The sequence below is a fragment of the Sinocyclocheilus anshuiensis genome, unplaced genomic scaffold, assembly GCF_001515605.1.
Source record: "Sinocyclocheilus anshuiensis isolate Anshui unplaced genomic scaffold, SAMN03320099.WGS_v1.1 scaffold343, whole genome shotgun sequence".
Taxonomy (NCBI): Eukaryota; Metazoa; Chordata; class Actinopteri; order Cypriniformes; family Cyprinidae; genus Sinocyclocheilus; species Sinocyclocheilus anshuiensis.
Genome location: NW_015549598.1, coordinates 687,439 through 705,812, shown reverse-complemented (window position 1 = coordinate 705,812; position 18,374 = coordinate 687,439). Strand labels below are relative to the sequence as shown.

The following is an 18,374-nucleotide window of genomic DNA, read 5'->3' as shown; positions in this document are numbered from 1 at the left end:
ACTACTGAGAGTACTTCAAAGAATTACCATTGTCCATGTCCAATAAACCTAACCAAATGCTGTCATTGACAAAAAGCGCCTTAAAAGTAGTCGTATGACTACAGAAGACTTTGAATATAATGCACAAGTTATATGGACTAGCTAAATGGTGTGTTTTTAGTCATTTTCGACAGTCCTCATTCTACATCACTGTATGGAAAATATTTTCTTGAAAAAAAGAAAAGAAAAAAGTACGTTTGTGGAACGACATGAAGGTGAGAAACTGGCAGAATTCGTTTATTTTTGGGTGAACTGTTCCTTTAAATGGTGTTGTTAGGTACTACCATAAGCATTCGTTGCTTTTAGAAAACGGCAGAAACAGCACAATAAATATTTAAGTGTATGATTTATGAACATTTATGAAGCCTAATAACCACATTATACGATTCTTCCGCCAAGTAATCTAGTTTAGTAGCTGTTTGTTACCATGCAACTTAATATGGCGCATTAATATGGAATTCGGCGTGATTTGGCTCGGAATTTTAATTATTCCGAAAATTCTAAAATTATCGATATAAAATGGCATCTGTCACAGTGTTGTACATGTGTAAATAATATTTATGCCTAATTGCTGGGCAGATGTTTACTACGACAGGGGACTTCAGGCAGCAGCAGTGCTCATCTGCTCCTGTTGATGGTTTTTCCACACACTCAGGTCCAATCAATCACTGTGGCAGCGCATCCTGGTGAACAGGTTTCACGGTCTGTTACAGTACTTATCTGCTGTGATGAGCTACTGACCGTCATGGATGAGCTGAAGCTGTTCCCGGAAGGTGTAGCTGGCTACACGTCTCATCAACACGCGTTGTGAGTGTTGTTGTTGTAGAGACACTGCTGCCCCTGCTGGCGGCTTGATGTTCTGCTGGACATTTGTACAAGCATCATGATGATTTCACTGTTGTACTACCGAATCGGTTGTTTTTATGACTAATAAATAACATTCACTAAGCAAGTAAACCTCAACCTATATTTCATATTCACAATTTGACGTTATAATTTATTGAAATAATTTTGTCTCCAAATGCTTTATAATACGTGACTCAAATGATGAAACACGTCACAAAAGACTATTAAGAATACAATTTTGTGACATTGTTTTCATGACAATGAAGCACATTTTCCTCAAACTTCCCATTACTGTAATGCATTTGAATTTTTTATTTTTTCAATTTAAATCAGCATAAAGTCATGACAACAAATACCATGATATATAAATATTATTTTTAAAAACGTAATATAAATATTCAGTGTCATTATAGTATTATTGATATAGTATCATAGTATTGTTTTTCAATTATATTTTCTGTTTTAACTTTAATTTTATTTAGAGTTTTAGTCATTTTGATTAGTTTTTAAAAATATGTATATTGTTCTTATTATTCTTATTTCTTAAAACAGTTGAACTAAAATAACTAAAAGACTAAAACTAAATAAGAAATGATGCCTTCCTTGGCAACTTTCTAAAATAAAATGCTTATTTTTATATTTTATTTTATTTCAGTTAATGTTTATTTTATTTCAAGTAAAAAAAAAAACATGTTTGTTTTTTAATGGCAATGAGACTAAGAGTAAAGAGTAATGAGACTGAAATATCTGATTGTCATAAAAAAAAAACAATATATACAAACTATACAGCATCTGCTAATCTAATCAAAACAATTATAATACTATCATAAATATTGCAATAAACTGTCTGCACTGAAACAAGTGCATTGCAGTTGAGATTGGAAAAATAAAAAGCCAAAAAGTTCTTTCAATCTCCAGTGTTTGACTTTATTGGATCTTAACAGGGCTGGTGACATCAAACTAGCAGGTTTCTGGTGGATGTTTTCCCTTCTGCATGCAGCACAGTCCGAAAAAACCTACGTTAACAGCGAAACGAGCAAAACAGTGTAAAATCGGCACATATGGAAAGGTATAAAATTGCACATTCGCAGAACAGCCGCATTCCTAAACCAGAATCAGATGCAAAAACACAAATATCAGATGTTCAGTTCACAGACCAGCAGTGACACATGTAGAAGCTTGGCACAAATGTACAATGTAATGCAGAAAATTGCAAGTCACGTTAAACAAAAATATATCTTGCATTGAGAAATGTAGCAAACACCATCCATAGTAATGCAATACATCAAAATAAATGTTCTTGAGGCAACAGTAAACAACAGATGAACAGATAATATCAACAGGCTTAAGGTCACATGACAGTCATTACGTTTGCAGGTAGGTCTTTAATTAAAGCTGCTCTGTGAAGAGGTCGCAGTCTTACTGAAGGAGGCTATCTGACACTCTGTGACATGTGCAGTGGCGTCAGCATCTCCTCAAAAATGGCCCCCTTTACGTTGGAGCCTCGCAGATTCGCCTCCTGAAGGTCACAGCCGGACAGGTCACAGTTCTGTTTGACCAAACAAATGAAAGTGAAACACACAAGACGACGTGACAATCTACAGAACGATTCTGAAACTAAACTGATGTTCGCTCACCTCCAGATCGGTTCCTGCCAAAGTGGCCCCCCGCAAGTTACAGTTCTTGAGTTTGGCGTTCTTCAGCGTGGCCACCCGGAGGTTGATACCCGTCATCTGACTGCCCTCCATATCCACCCCCTTCAGATTGGCTCCTTTGAGGAAATGACAGGCATTACGTCTTGGGAATATGAGATCCAAGCGAAGCAGTTCAGAAGTCAAGTGTGATCATGATCATTTTACCCTCTAGATTTGCTTTGAGTCCCGCGGGATCTTCAAAATTACAGCCTTTGAGAGACGCCCCTTCTGCATTGGTGCAAAGCATTTTCACACCCTGTAAATTGGCACCCTGGGAAACACATGCAAAAAGACCAAATCAGGGTCACAGACAGACATAAATGCAGGATAAATGCTACAACGAAAGGATGCGCGTGGGTGATATAATATGAATAATATTTTGCATTAATAAAATGAAGCCTATTTTTAACAATAAAGATGTTCATGACAATTAAAATTGTCCAAAATTCTCATTACTATAATGCATTTTGACTAAATTAGTGTAATTAAAGGTATGACAACAAATACCATGATAAATAAACTGTTGAAAAGTTTGAGTTTTTAAGAAATCAAAGCTTCTATCCAGCAAGGACACATTAAATTGGTCAAAAGTGACAGTAAAGACATGTATAATGATATATAAATATAAATAAATACTGTTCTTTTGAATTTTATATTCAACAAAGAATCCTGAAAGAAATGTATCACAGTATTAACAAAAATATTAAGCAGCACAACTGTTTCAACATCGATAATAATACAAAAATGTTTCTTGAGCAGCAAATCAACATATTTGAATGATTTCTGAAGGATCATGTGACACTGAAGACTGAAAATTCAGCTTTGCCATCACAGAATAAATTACATTTTAAAATATATTAAATTATATTTTTTTTGATCAAATAAACCCCAAACTTTTGAACAGTAGTGGAAAATATTTTCACTATTTAAATATTTTCAAATTTAGATTTTATAACTTATTATTATACAATATAGTAACGAGACCTTGCCTAATCTCATTAAATAAATAAATAATTAAACAAACAAATTAATTAATTAATTAAAATAAAATAAAAAATGTAAATAATAAAATGTTCCAAAAAACAGGTCTAATTTTCTTTAAGCAAAATATAATTTTTGTATTTGTTTCTTTTTTTATTTTGGGTGAAATATCATACAGGCCTGTCCCTGACAGGTACATCCTTACATCTAGATTGGCATTGGAGAGGTCTGCTCTCTCCAGGTTGGTACCACAGAGGTTAGCGTGTGTGAGGTTACAGCGGCTGAGGTTGGCCATCTTGAAGTTGATGTAACGCAGGTCAAGACGAGAAAGATCTGCCCCGCTGAAATTCAGGCCCTAGGAGAAACAGTTTACATTGAGATAATGCACAATAAAATAAAAATGAAACCAGTGAAAAATATTCAGTTGCTTCCTACCTGACATCTAAGCTCTGATTTAGTTGGAGTGGCAAGCAGAAAACGCACAAACTCTTTGCGGGAGATGGGTGAGTGATCATCGGGAGGCTGAGAATTCTGAAGCAGGACATCATTGTTATTTATTTCCACATTAAATAAGTCACTTTTTCACCTTTATATAACTTCTTCAGCCTAGTTTTTACCTTAACAACACCTTCAAGCTGCTCAGCAAGACGTTCGATTCCAAAGAAACGAGCTTCTTCAAGCACGCCTGCATAAAATAATTTTCCATAGGTACTCGTTTCATATGCAAAGAGCTTAGCCAATCATAACAGAGCTCATTTACATATTAGAATGTCAGTTACACACACACACAAACACACACACACACACAAAATCAAAGCTACAATACCAAAATCAGGATATATTCAGAAACGGAGGAAAATGCTCATTGAAAACTAAATTATGATGATTTTCGGTAACAACCCTTTTGGAAACACATAAAATGCTACAAAATGGTACATGTCTCTACTGTCTTACCCAGCAGATTGATGCCGTCATTGATAATGAGCTGTCCGTGTCTCAGGTAATTTAATATGGGCTCAAAGTAATCTGGACTCCGATCAATGAGATACGCCCCTTGCTCATCCTGTTTGTTTCCCCAAACATCTGCCAGGAAATGACAGACGAAAAAGAACAGGATGAATAAAAGCAGTAAGGCAGCACATGCACAAATTATATTTTGAACAGTAGACAGAAAAATCATCAGTTCAGTCCTCACCCTTGTCTCTGAACATGTGAGCCAACATACTCTCCGGTTCTTTGACCAAAGTGCTCCTAACAACCACAGAAAAGTGTTAAAGTGTTAAATTCGTCACTCAGCTGTGGAGCAGATTAAATGGGTTGAGTGGATGAATGTCACAAAAACATTAAAATACATTAATGAATAAAAAAATGCATTAATAAAATAAGATTATGTGACAATTTTCATGAAAATTAAGCACATTTCCCCCCAAAATTTACATTACTGTAATTCAAAAGTGATCAAATTTTTAATAGGGAAGGCCAAAAATCAAACACTGTGTGCAAAATAAATTTTGTATTACATCCAACTAATATATGTTTCAAAGACATGCTCTTGTGATATGGCATGGTGGTTTGGTTTGGGCACCTCTGCTGTAATGCATTCAAAGATTGTTTTTTTAATAATTCCCATTGTTATCATTGATGATTATCATTAGTTACCCTCAACACCATAATAAAAGTAAAAGATTTTTGTAATACAATTATTCTTTTTTTATTTAAATGAGCATAATTAATTGCATGGCAACAAATACTATCAAATAAAAATATTATTTATATTAAAATGAACATATTTAAATAATTACATTTAAACCATATATTTTATTTCACATTATAGTAATGAGAATTAAATGTTTGTGCTTGCTTGTCATGAAAATAATGCAAAAAAAAAAAGACGTTTGATTATGATGGTTGTGATGGTTTAGAATATGGATTACAGTTATTAAGATTAGTATGATCTGTTTTGACATCACCGTGTGGTTGTGAACCGCCGGCCTCCCACATTGAGGGTGATCCAATCTGTGTGTGCCCAGGAATGAAACTCATGCGGGCTCTCTAGGTTATTTGGTGGATCTGTAGGACATTAATAAATTAAGACTAAGATTACGGCAACAGAAGACAGATCTAAGAGAAGCACAGACCAAATCCAAGTTATAATGTCAAACTCACCAACAAAATGATCTCCTTCCGATATATACAAGACATCATCATCTCTGTTCCAGAGAAACACCAAGTGTTTAATGTTTATGATATTGTACAGCTGTAAATATGCATTTTTTTATATACAAGAGAACTAGCTATTGTTCTTACCTGACGAGGGCTATATCATCAATAAGACCTCCTTTCCCATTGTATATGTTGGCAGCTTTTATTCCAAATTTTGTGCTTGCAACTGAGAGTAGATCAGCTAGAGTTCCATAAACTGCCACCATCTGATGTAAAAGTCATAAAAGGAGCAACAAAAGGAGATTTATTCAGCAAGCATGCCTTTAATTATATATTAGCAAGACAATAGATAACAAAACACCCTCACCTTGCCATTGTGTGAGGCTCCATTTACAAACAGCGTGACTCTTCTCATATCCGAGGTTATAATGTGACTCTTCAGTGTCTGTTTTTATTGTTTATAAACTCCAAGTAAATGTAAATCATCAAAGCATTTCCGATTACTGCAGAAGACTGTTTACTTCCGTTATTACTGCAGCCAATCAGAGACTTTGAAAATAGAGCGCGATAGTGCAAGGCTAACGACAGTTGACCGAGGTGGGAGGGGTTAACATATCGAAATTCTTCTCTGATTGGACAGGAACGATGGGGCTAAATAATTGTTTTGGTTTTTCCGTACTGTGGATTTACCTTTCAATGGACACTGACATTTCTCTCGTGTCGTTATTTAATAAAAAATATTATCAAGACTGTTTGTGAAGCAATACAAAGATGACCTGGTCACGTGATGCTTGTTACATTTCTCAGCGCTGATCATGATTGTCGAATCACAGTCGTTTGAAATTACTTCATGTATTTGTTATAATCGTTTTATTTCTATTTGTACGTCAGGTACTAATTGATTGGATTGATTGAACAGATTATATTTTTGTGTGTTTAACTGTCTCCAATAAGACGAAAATGAATTTGAATGGAGCTCAATGGAGAATTCGGCGTTCTGAGCCATCAAAACTTGTTTGAATGGACATCTTTATAAAACAGTCAATTTTTGTGACTTGTACGATATTTCACAATCAGTAATAGTAATTAACTCTAATATGTTATTACATCATTTTAATATAATTAGGGACCTCTAGACTTACATTAAAAAACAAACGAGTTTCACACCATCTACATGTGACAAAACTTCAGCAGTCTTGAAAACCGCTGTTAACAACATCAGCAGCAATGCACAAGCAGACAAACGCTTTTATTGCTGTTTGTGTTTACATAACTCACAGAAGTTTATTTCAGACAGCATTAATTTATTGAATTTACAAAATTAAAAGAAAACGCAACAATTGAAGAAACAGGTTTGTACATTTTAGAACTTTTCGTCATTTTTTTTTTTTTTTTAAGTTTGAATAGCAATCCACTGTACACAAGGCTTATGATGATATTTCTATATCTTGAAAAAGAAAAACAACCAAGATGCTCCGACTTCCCAATGACGACACTGGAGTAAGGCGATTCTTAGGTTGGACAAACTGGACTTAAACGTAACCCTGCTATCCCATCATCCCATTAGAGAGCAGCTCTCTTTCAACAAACACTACAGAAATACTAGTGCCAGAAGAGCTTCTAAATCCATTCGGCCATCCTCTGCCTTGGATATCCACGTCGATGAGATTTACATTGAAACAACACACAATCTCAGTCGTTCTGTTGAGTTCATGCACTAATCTGGAATTCTGGGATACTCTGAATTTACACTGAAATCGTGCCACAATGATGAGACGTCTCATGGCCACGTAAAAAAACTCACTGGACGACTTAAAGCTTCAGTCAACAGTTCTGGTTCTTGAGTTAACAATATGAGAATCATGGGAAATGTTCAGAGGAAAAACTTAACTCGAAAGGGCTAATGTTAGAAAGTAAGTTTTTGTGCGATAACAACTATGCTTTACAACTTAAAGCTGACAAACATAATTCTAAGAGCAACATTTCAACAAAAAACAAAAAAAACACAGTAAACAACTTGAAAATGTTCCTTTAAGCTGCCCCTTTTCATAAACCGATGATTCCATGTTAAAATGTACTGTATACTAATAATAACACTTGTCGACATTTCAAGCAGCGATAAATCTAGCTATCTACCGTGTACTTCATATTTCAATATATATAAGTAATTTCCTTTGAGCTACAGAGTGGTTTCAGCCTCAAGACGGTCAAGGGGAGGGACACAGACAGGAAACACAGTAGTGTCCATTCCAGTGAATTGTAGTGGTGAGCGATGCTTTTTTCTATTGTATACGTTCATCATTAAAGTGTCAAATAAGAATAAAACTACTATGCTGAGAATTGCAACATTTAAAGAAAATGATCGATCTCTTCATTTCTGGAATGAAATTCTTACAAGAGAGTAAAACAATCACCTTCATGTTTCATTATAATAGATATGACAATATCATACAGGGCAGGGTAAACAGTGTAATAAATATCCAAGCGCTGAACTGAAATATTGGCTTTAAATGAAACAATAGTTAAAAGTATTGACTGATGCCCTGAAAAGCCTTTTTTCTGTGTTTGATGGGTGCAGAATGAGCAAGGGATGCCCAGTCGCATTCTGCCCCAGTGCTACTCGTCAGGTGTCCTGAACGAGAGCAGGGCAGGGGCCACGGAAGGCATGCCTTAGCTGCGGATGGGAGGCTCGGCAGGTTTGCAGTCGGGATGGGTGGGGAGGGAGGGAGGGTAACAGAGGGAGGCCAAGCGAGAGAGGAGAGGGATGTGAAAGCGCAGAGATGAGAGAGGCCGGTGGCCTTAAACCCCATTAAAATGTTTTCCGGTGGATGGCACGGGCGCGATCTTCCTCGTATTCCTTCTTGGAGACCCACATCTTCTTAAAGGTGTCGAGTGAAGCCAGGATAGATCCCCTATACATCATAAATGGAAATCCCATATGTTAAACACCATAAAATATACCAAAACACTTTAAAAAACATTCACTAACATTCAAAAGTTTGAGGTCTGTAAAAATGTGTACTTTTTATTTTTTGAAAGAAATCTGTCATGCTCATCAAGACTGGATTTGTCTGATGAAAAATAAAGTAAAACATTAATACTGTGAATATTTAACATTTAAAATAACTATTTTTATATATTTTAAAATGTAATTTACTGTTGTGATATTTTTTCTTTTTATTAATTGATTCATTTTCATTTTATTTCAGTTCATTTAAATTTTAGGCTTTTTTGTGGTCATTTTGGTATTTGCTTGTCTTTTTTATTAGATTTTGTTTATTTTAAAAATGAATTTAAGTTTAATGTATTTTTATTTCCATTTTAGTTAGCAATTTTAGTGCTTCAACTTATTTCAGTCAGTTGTCAAGTCAACATTTCAAATTTTCGCTTAGTTTAAACTTCTAATATTTTTTATTGTTAAATATCTTAAAAAAAAATGTTATTTATTGTTATTTATACAAATTTAATTCATTTAACAAATATGAACTTTAAAAGAACAGTATTTATTTTAAACATAAATCTTTTGTAGCATTATCAATGTCGTTACTATCACTATTGATCAATGTAATGCATCCTTGCTGGAAAAAGTAGTTAATTTCTTTAAAAAAAAAAAAAAAAAGGTAGAGTAACTGTTTTATGTTTTTATGTGGCTATATATACTTTGTTCTTACCCTATCCATGTTGAATAAAGTCTCTCTTGTGGTGCAGATATCTGAAACAACAAGAAAAATAAATATTTAAAAACATAGTTCTCACACCAAGCTAACATTTCTTAGCTGTGGCAGAGTCACCTTAATTTTAACGTCTTTGGGTGCAAGTTTCTTCACTTCGCTTAACAACCGGTCTCCAAAACCTGCGAGGAACAAACATAGAGTTTCAGTTCTGTCACTGATGGAGAACTGAAAGATGCTTTCGACTGATCTCTTCGCGCTACCTTTGAGGAGCGTTGAGCCGCCAGACAGCACTATGTTAGAGAAGAGCGTGCGTCGCAGATCCATGTCTGACTTCTGAATGGCGAAGGCCAGCACCTCATGAATACCCTCGCTCTCGTCTCCAATCAGATCAGGCCTGAAGAGAAGCTCTGGAGCCCTGAACCGTGCTGGACCGATCTGCAGGAGATAAACAGCTGTGAGTAACACATGAAGTCAATGTGAAATTAAAATTGTCACTATTTACTTTCTTAATACACAATTTCGGCGCCATCACGAGCAAGTTATCAGTGCACTTTATTCCAAAAAGAAAAAAAATAAGCCACGTTATGGAAGTTTCTGAATGCCATTTCATGTTAACTTCAGGAAGAACCTGAACTGAACCTCCACTGAATGTCAATAAAACCAGGATATGATTATATAATTTTATGACCATATGATCATACGCTAACATACACGCGCAATCTCATTCTTACATCTAGAGTGCTTCCGTCAGGGAGTGTGTATTGTGCTTTTTCAGTTTCTAGAGTTTCATCCTTCTGGGGGTTGAGGGAAAGGTAGCAGGCTCTCTGGAAAACAAAACAGCATTTTTTCATCGTTTCGTATCTAGATGATAATTTCCAACAAGAAGGAACTGCACAGAACATGTCGTATATATCCAGATGTGGAGTCCCGTACCTCCTTGATGGTGCGCACAATCTCAAACTCCGCAGAAGTGTGGAAATCGTAGCCTTCCTTGCGCAGGAGGAGGCGGAGGTATTGGGAGACGTCACGTCCGGCGATGTCTACACGCATGATGGAATGTGGAATTGCGAATCCCTCATATATGGGGACAGCGTGTGTCACACCATCACCAGCGTCCAGGACCACACCTGTGGTTCGGCCTGTGGCGTATCTGTCAGACAGGAAACGTGTTTTGCATGAGAGAGGGAATAGGAGGTGTGATATCAGGAATAATGAAATTCAAAGTGCTGAACTCACAAACTGAGCACGGCCTGCATGGAGATGAACAGGGCCGGCACGTTGAAGGTCTCAAAGAACACCTCTGCGGCCCGTTCACGGTTTTTACAGGGGTTTAGCGGTGCTTCGGTCAACAGTACAGGATGCTGCGAGATATATAAAAAATATGAATGGTTAAGGGATAGTTCATCCAAAAATGAAAGTTACCCCATGATTTACTCACCCTCAAGCCATCCTATGTGTATATGACTTTCTTCTTTCAGACAAATACAATCAGAGTTATATTAAAGGGGGGGGTACAATGCTGTTTCATACATTCAGAGTTGTTTACAATGTTTAAGAGTTGGATTCTCATGCTAAGCATGGACAAAGTTTCAAAAAACAATTTGGACGTATGACGGAGTATTTCTGTGCCAAAAATCGTACTTCCGGGTACGTACAAGTTTCGGAGAGTTTTTTTTTTTCAATCGTGGCTCTTCATGACGTAGACGAGGGTGGAACTCCTTATATGGGCATTTCTCCCGGAAGATCACGCCCGCGCAGAGAGTGAGAGCGAGATCGCGTCCATCAACGCGCTTCATCTGGCGGCAGTGCTGCACGGGACTTGCTCGGGAAGAATGTCTCCAAAGAAGTGTGTCCCGGTCATGATTCAGAACTGCAGACGGTAAGTGAAACGGCATCAAATGTCTGTTTTGTTGGCATTCGGCACCCAAGTGCTCGTCACTCTTTAGCTCCGCCCACGGCGCGCCTCCAGGAGCTCGGCTTTTTCCAGAGAGAATCGTAAAGCTGTATCTTTCTTTTATAAATATGATAAAACTAAAGACTTTTTGGAGATATGAAGGATGCAGTACTACTCTATAGGTACTCAAGATTAACATGAAATTGGGTGAAACTGTGTGTGTTATGCCCCCTTTAAAGGATTAGTTCACTCCAGAATGAAAATTTCCTGATAATTTACTCACCCCTATGTCATCCAAGATGTTCATGTCTTTCTTTCTTCAGTCAAAAATAAATTAAGGTTTTTGAGGAAAACATTCCAGGATTTTTCTCCATATAGTGGACTTCAATGGGGACCAATGGGTTGAAGGTCCAAATTGTGGGGGGGTTTTTTTCAAACTTTTTTTTTTTTTTTAGAAAATTACCAATTGTTTCGCTAGATAAGACCCTTATTCCTCAGCTGGGATCGTGTAGAGCCCTGCATTGAAACTGCAATTTGGACCTTCAACCCGTTGGTCCCCGTTGAAGTCCACCATATGGAGAAAAATCCGGGAATGTTTTCCTCAAAAATAATTTCTTAATTTCTTTTCGACTGAAGAAAGAAAGACATGAACATCTTGGATGACATGGGGGTGAGCAAATTATCAGGAAATGTTCATTCTGGAGTGAACTAATCCTTTTAAAAATGTCCTGGCTCTTCCAAGCTTTATAATGGCAGTGAATGGTGGTTGAGCTTTTGAAGCAAAATAAAGTGCATCCATCCATCATAAAAGTGCTCCACACGGCTCCGAGGGGTTAAAAATGGCCTTCTGAAGTGAATCGATGCATTTGTGTATGAAAAATATCCATATTTAAATCTTTATAAACCGTAATCTCAAGCTTCCGCTATCTGTCGTACGCTCGTTCACGAGAGAGTGGCGTTCCAGCAGATGATGTCGGACGTAGGCATAGCGTAATAAAATAAAAATAAATCCTAATTAAAAATAAATAATTAATATATATATTTGTACATATATTATATACTATTATTTAGAGTAAATATATAAATCCGTACCTCCTCTGAGAAGGTCTGCAGCTGTTCCTTTGAGTACACGTACTGCCAGATGCGCTCCATGTCATTCCAGTCCTTCACAATACCATGTTCCATAGGATAGCGGACAGACAGCAGCCCCCTGTGCTCCTGCATATACCACAGAAATAAAGAATGCACTTGAGATGACCGAACACCTGAGAAGAGATGATGCCAACCCCTCAGACAACACACAAAACGACCAAATTTTGCTATAAGTTTGATCGCAACATATAATCATTGCTGTTAATAGTGTTCACCATCTGTTTGATTACATGACATTAACTAACTGTTCGATTTCTGCCATATGGACATCAACTTGACATAAGCTATTACTAAATATAATGTAGAAACTTTAATTTTCTGTAAAGCTGCTTTGCAACTATTTGCATCGTGAAAAGCGCTATACAAATAAACTTGAATTGAACTGAATAGAACATATGATGTTATTACATTAGAATAACACAAGGCAGTGTGAAATCAAAACTATTTGTCCAAGTTATAATAACTTTTCTTTTCTGACAACATACATAAAATATTATTAACCAATCACATCACGGGTTAAGTCAAGTCCCTGCCAATATTATTTCTGGCTGAATATTGTGGCAAGTTGACTGTGTTGTGAATGTCATATTGTCTTTAAATATAATCTTCCAATTAAAATAAAAAGGTTTACCTCAGCTTTGGGTCCAATGAAGAGATCACCCTCAAGGGCACCAGCCATCACCCGAACATGCTTGGGTCGCCCCACACTAGAAATAAACCTTACCAGTTAATATCACATCACATTCACGCTACATTACATTACTAAAATGTTTTTTGTTTGTACAAACAAATGCCAGTATTTCTAAAAACATAATGCTGATAATATGACAAATTTGATTATGTATATGTAACGTTATCCAGTATATATGCATACTGTATATGCAGGGCTCGCAAAATCGCTAGCCCGACGTCCCGGGGCTATTGTGCTTTCCAGTTGGGCTACCAAAATGTATCACCACTCTGCCCGACGGGCTATCTTAAATACAGATCTCCCGCGGGTCCTTAAAAACTCCTAAAGTGAGTTGTATCAAACTTAAGGCCATAAAAAAAGTAAATACATATTAGTTAAATACATTAAATGGTATAAGAAATGTCTTAATTATAATTTCAAGAGGTCTTACAGTTGGGGACAATACGGCTGGATTAAACTTCAAAAGGCAATGATGTCATTGAATAAATATGAGCAAATGAGGCTTGGATGTCTTTATTTGAATGTATCTAAAGGGAACCGACTGTCCTCAGAAACGTGTCGTTGGTATTTTAATTTCATTTGACATATAATTCCTGATAAAGCAGCATTTATGAGCGCGGAGCTGCTTTGTGTACAGCCTTTACAGGGGAAACCGCAATATTTCAGCGCTCCTAAAGCGCCACCTCGTGGCAGAGAATGAATTTGCATTTCCATCAAGCCTTTCTTGCTGTTTATGGTCAGATCAATGCAAATATCAACTCATGTTTTTACGCAGCAAACAGAGTTGTAAATGAGAAAGAAGTTAATGTGCCTTCTAAAAATCTAAACAATTAAGACAGTAATATTTATACTTTTTAAATTGACAATTTATATGCTTGATTTATCCCTTTTCATAAAAATGGTCTAAAGGCTGAAAATGCTGTTGTATAATTTGTTATAAGATTTTTGTTTTTGTGAAAACCTGTATCTTAACTGTAAATCATGTAATTTTATGGCTCAATACTGTATGTTACCATAGACAATGTCCAACCCCACTCATTCTGTGTTCATTTTACTTGTGCAGCTCTTAAAATGGGTCATAAATTGCCTTAAATTTATTTATTTAAATAATGCAGATACCCTGTAAATAGTGAAATAAAATTCCTTCCTTCATATTTGTTGATATTTGTGTATTGAAAATATTTTTGATTGACATTTAAACTCCTATCTGATTTTCTATATTTAAAAAAAAAAGGTATTTTTTTATTTGGGCTAGTTAAATTAATTTTCGGGCTACCAAAATCTGAAGAGTACCTGCCCAAAGGGCTACCAGGGATTTTGAAATTTTGCGAGCCCTGATATAGTTTCACTCTACTGTTCAAAAGTTTGGGGTTGGTAAGATTTTTTAATGTTTCTGAAAGTCTCTTATTCTCTCCAAGGCTGCATTTCAGTGTCACATGATCCTTTAAAAATCATACTAATATGCTGCTTTATTGCTCAAACGTTTTTTCATATTATCAGTTTTAAAAACATTTTTGTGGAAACCATGATTTTTTTTTTTTTTTCAGAATTCTTTGATATATAGAGACTTCAAAAGAGCAGCATTTATTTAAAATATAACTCTTTTGTAACATTAAACATATGTTTACTGCCACTTTGATCACTTTTAACGCATCCTTTCTGAATATAGTTATTAATAAATAAATAAATAAATAAAATCTTACTAACCCCAAACTTTTGAAAGTTATCCCAATGCAGTAATATCAATTAAATGGTTACTTACTAATTTGGGAAACAGTATTTAGGGATCTGATCTCCAGCAAAGCCAGCCTTAATAACTCCAGACCCCTGTAAGAGAAATCGTAAAGCAAGTTAGAAATTACAATACACATCACGCAATTTTGCAGCGAGGTAGTTCAAAGTAAACTTGAACTATAAAAGCAGAAACAGTGAATGTGTTGTAAAATGAATCATCTATTGATCTGATCCCTCCTTGTTTGTTCTTGAGTCATGAGACAGAGCTGGAGGGAGCTAAAAGAAACCAGCCAGCTACAGCCTACAGAAGAGTCACACTGTGAGAAAACACCATAATGTTTCACTAAACATCACTGACATTTACTAAGTTTTCATAATTGTAGTAACCTATCAAAGTGACACATTCAGGCTTTGAGACCTTCCACCTTCATTCAGATTACCGGTTCAGGTTTACTAGTTCTCCATCACTAGCTTCACCATTTTGGCTTTTATTAAAATTAATTTCTAACTAATTATTTCATACTAATAAATGTGGCTGTATATACAAGGCGGGGTCACATCCAGACATCTTAGCAACAATAACTCCAGCTCAAATACAGGCTTGTATCTGACAGATACTCTCCGACAACCATGCATCTTGCAGTATTTCATTAATATGAACAACGTGGAATCATTTATTTAAAGTCTGAGTGATAAATTCAAAGCACCACTGAAATGAATGACAAATCAGCTTTATGCCAATGCATCAAACTGAGCAGTTAATGCTTGAAGATATCGCAATTAAGACAGATACACTGTCGTGCTTTACATAATGAAGTCAATCGGACGTGAAACTGTGCACATTACTATTTAAATAAATAAAATCCTAAACACATCTCACTTAGCATTAGCCGGCTAGCGCAGACTTTGGCACAATAGCATTAGCTTTAGCCTTTTAGCACAGACTGGGTGTGGAGGGCTGCTGACATCATACTCACATTATCAATCACGACCGGCTGGTTTGCTATAATATCGTACGACTCCATGTTCAGCCTGCGCTTGAGTGCGTTTTTCGGTCAACGTTTTCGCAAGAAGCTGCGTTTATGATTTTCTGTTCATGTGAATAAAAAATAACCGTCGCTGCTTGGCAGTATAACCACAGGCTGAGCGGTGATGCGTCAACCGAACCGCACTGTTGGAGGGCGCCAATCAAACACGCGTAACCAGGGGATGAGTGACAGCTCATTTAGCCAATACGAACACGTTTGGTTCGCAGGCGCAGTTTGACAACCTCCTAGACGGTTCGCGATGAATAAAAACAATTGTTTATTTATTTATTTTTATTATTATTTTTTTTTTTTTAAGGTGTTTAATTTTCTCTATTTATTTATATGTTATGTTAAAATATAATTGGAAATATATGTCTTTAATAAATTGTTTTTTATTAGAAGAGAAATTATGGAGAGGACACGACTGTAGTAGCAGAGTAGATGCTTTATTTTTATATTTCAAAATCATAAGAAAAACTGAATTTGCATATTTAACAATTATCAAATACACTTTAACTTTTTAGTTTTATGCATGTATGCTCTTATAACAAGTGAGACAATGAATAAATACGTGAGTAAACACATCAAACGAAGCATTCTTGGACATTTTAGCAAGTTAGGGACATTTATTTTGACATACGGAAGTGGCTTATCCGGAAGTTGTTCTTCGTAAGGTTGTTGTTCTGTCCTCCGACAAAATTGAAAGTGTCAAATCAGCCGGAGATCTAAACTAAACGCGTATCAGAAACGTCTACATCTGCAAAACAGCTTCAGGTGAGGATCTACATTTGAATTCGGTTAACAATGTTGCCTGAATGACAAGTTTCGGTATGTTTATATCTGTTCAAACGTAAATAATAATGAGGTTTGGGATTGTTTAGGTAGTTTAATGCGAGTCATTCCGACTGAAAATAGTGTCAAATCTATACATAATTTCAAATTGTTAAGTTAGAAATGTTCTCTTACATGACATTCATACGTAACTTGAGCCTGATTAACTAATATTATAATATTATTATAACATTAACATTCATTGCGCATCTTTAATACAAAGACAGACGTTAGAAGAATAAATATATAATTATGTTATGTATCAATTTATACTGTAGTAATACAAACAATTTTTAGTGATTTGGTTTGAAATCCCTGTAATATAATGGTGCTGATCATCACCATAATATAAGACCAAACATGTTATGCATATTTATTTATTTTACTTACAGCGGAAGTGTTATTGAATGAACATCGTGATGTGATCTAGCAAATAGTTTTGTATTTAAGTATTGCATTCATGTCTAATGGTCTGTATTAATAGGTGTTGCACATTGAGCCTGCTCTGGCTCACTCATGGTTGAGCTGGAGGCCGTGGATCGAGCCTGACATAAGATGGCCTGTGTAGATGAACCTCCAGAGAAGTGAGTTAGCTGTGAATCACAGTACTAGTTAGTAGTACTCTTAGTTAAGTTCTCATTTAATGTGTTGTTCACCGACAGGCACTGCTGGGTGTGTTTTGTTACGGAGAAGGAGGATCGAGCTGCAGAATGGGTCAGCCCGTGCCAGTGTAAGGGCTGCACCAAGTGGATCCATCAGTCTTGCTTACAGCGATGGCTGGACGAAAAACAGAAGGGAAACAGCGGAGGAGCCGTCAGCTGCCCGCAATGTGGCACAGAATACCAGATAGTTTTCCCCAAAATAGGTGAGTATTTGCACGTCACCTTTTTTTGAAGGGAAACGTACTAATACCTTTTTCCACTTTTGTTGTGTATCTTGTCACGGATTCTCACTTTTTTTTTTTTTTTCTTTTCATTTTAATGCACCAAATCAGTGCCTGTTTATTACATATTTTGGATAATTTGCTCCTGATAAGAGTGCAGTCCTTTCAGCTCTGTTTTGCAGCAGTGTCGTTATTGTAACTAAAGCTAAAACTATTACAGATAATTTATATTGACTGAAATAAAGTTGAAATAAATTAAAATACAAAACTTAGATAAAATCTTGGCAACTAACGGGAATAAAAAAAAGTGTATGTTTAAAATTACTAAAAGTGCTAAAATTACTTAAAATAAATTAAAGCTATATACAAATATAAGAAAAGTCCAAAAACAAATAAAAAATGATTTTAGAAAATTAAATGAAAATGAAAAATGTTGCTTTGGCAAATAGCGAAATTAAATTGAAGTACTAAAATGATTAAAACTAAAACCGAAATAAAAATAAATTAAAACTAAATAATAAAATGAAAAAAAAGCAAAAACGAATAAAAATGCTTAAAACCCCCGAAAAAAATAGAAATGTTGCTCTTGCAACTAACTGAAATGAAATAAGTGCAAGTTAAAGTACTAAAATGAGTAAAACTAAAATCAAAATAACTTAAAGCTTAATAAAAATATTAAAAAACTAGAAATGCTAAGAACTGAAATCATAGTAAGTAATACTAATATAAAAATACAGAAATATACTTAAAAAAAAAAAAAAATA

The 18,374-nt window shown here is 35.6% G+C and overlaps 3 protein-coding genes across 3 annotated transcripts in view; 1 reads left to right on the top strand and 2 right to left on the bottom strand.

The window, feature by feature from the left end:
* Positions 1 to 1,790: 1,790 nt before the first annotated feature.
* Positions 1,791 to 6,283, bottom strand: LOC107658602 (BTB/POZ domain-containing protein KCTD9-like). Its single transcript, XM_016447209.1, has 12 exons — positions 6,091 to 6,283; positions 5,868 to 5,989; positions 5,727 to 5,770; positions 5,531 to 5,630; positions 4,756 to 4,811; positions 4,515 to 4,643; positions 4,178 to 4,245; positions 3,996 to 4,091; positions 3,766 to 3,915; positions 2,745 to 2,850; positions 2,523 to 2,656; positions 1,791 to 2,434 (listed from the first exon to the last, which is right to left on the bottom strand). Exons 1-12 carry the CDS (start codon positions 6,136 to 6,138, stop codon positions 2,318 to 2,320), a joined length of 1,170 nt encoding a protein of 389 aa, XP_016302695.1. The 5' UTR covers positions 6,139 to 6,283; the 3' UTR covers positions 1,791 to 2,317.
* Positions 6,284 to 7,373: 1,090 nt separating this feature from the next.
* Positions 7,374 to 16,053, bottom strand: LOC107658603 (beta-centractin-like). The gene is made up of 11 exons (XM_016447210.1): positions 15,846 to 16,053; positions 14,897 to 14,961; positions 13,075 to 13,150; positions 12,384 to 12,509; positions 10,634 to 10,758; positions 10,331 to 10,547; positions 10,129 to 10,221; positions 9,658 to 9,832; positions 9,515 to 9,576; positions 9,395 to 9,435; positions 7,374 to 8,635 (listed from the first exon to the last, which is right to left on the bottom strand). Exons 1-11 carry the CDS (start codon positions 15,891 to 15,893, stop codon positions 8,533 to 8,535), a joined length of 1,131 nt encoding a protein of 376 aa, XP_016302696.1. The 5' UTR covers positions 15,894 to 16,053; the 3' UTR covers positions 7,374 to 8,532.
* A 494-nt stretch (positions 16,054 to 16,547) lies between these two features.
* The window catches only part of LOC107658605 (E3 ubiquitin-protein ligase MARCH5-like), a 4,966-nt gene continuing 3,139 nt past the window's right edge, over positions 16,548 to 18,374 (top strand). The window contains exons 1-3 of the mRNA XM_016447211.1: positions 16,548 to 16,670; positions 17,212 to 17,311; positions 17,390 to 17,592. Coding sequence (XP_016302697.1) covers positions 17,283 to 17,311; positions 17,390 to 17,592 — 232 coding nt within the window. The 5' untranslated portion in view covers positions 16,548 to 16,670; positions 17,212 to 17,282. The remainder of the gene's footprint in view (positions 16,671 to 17,211; positions 17,312 to 17,389; positions 17,593 to 18,374) is intronic.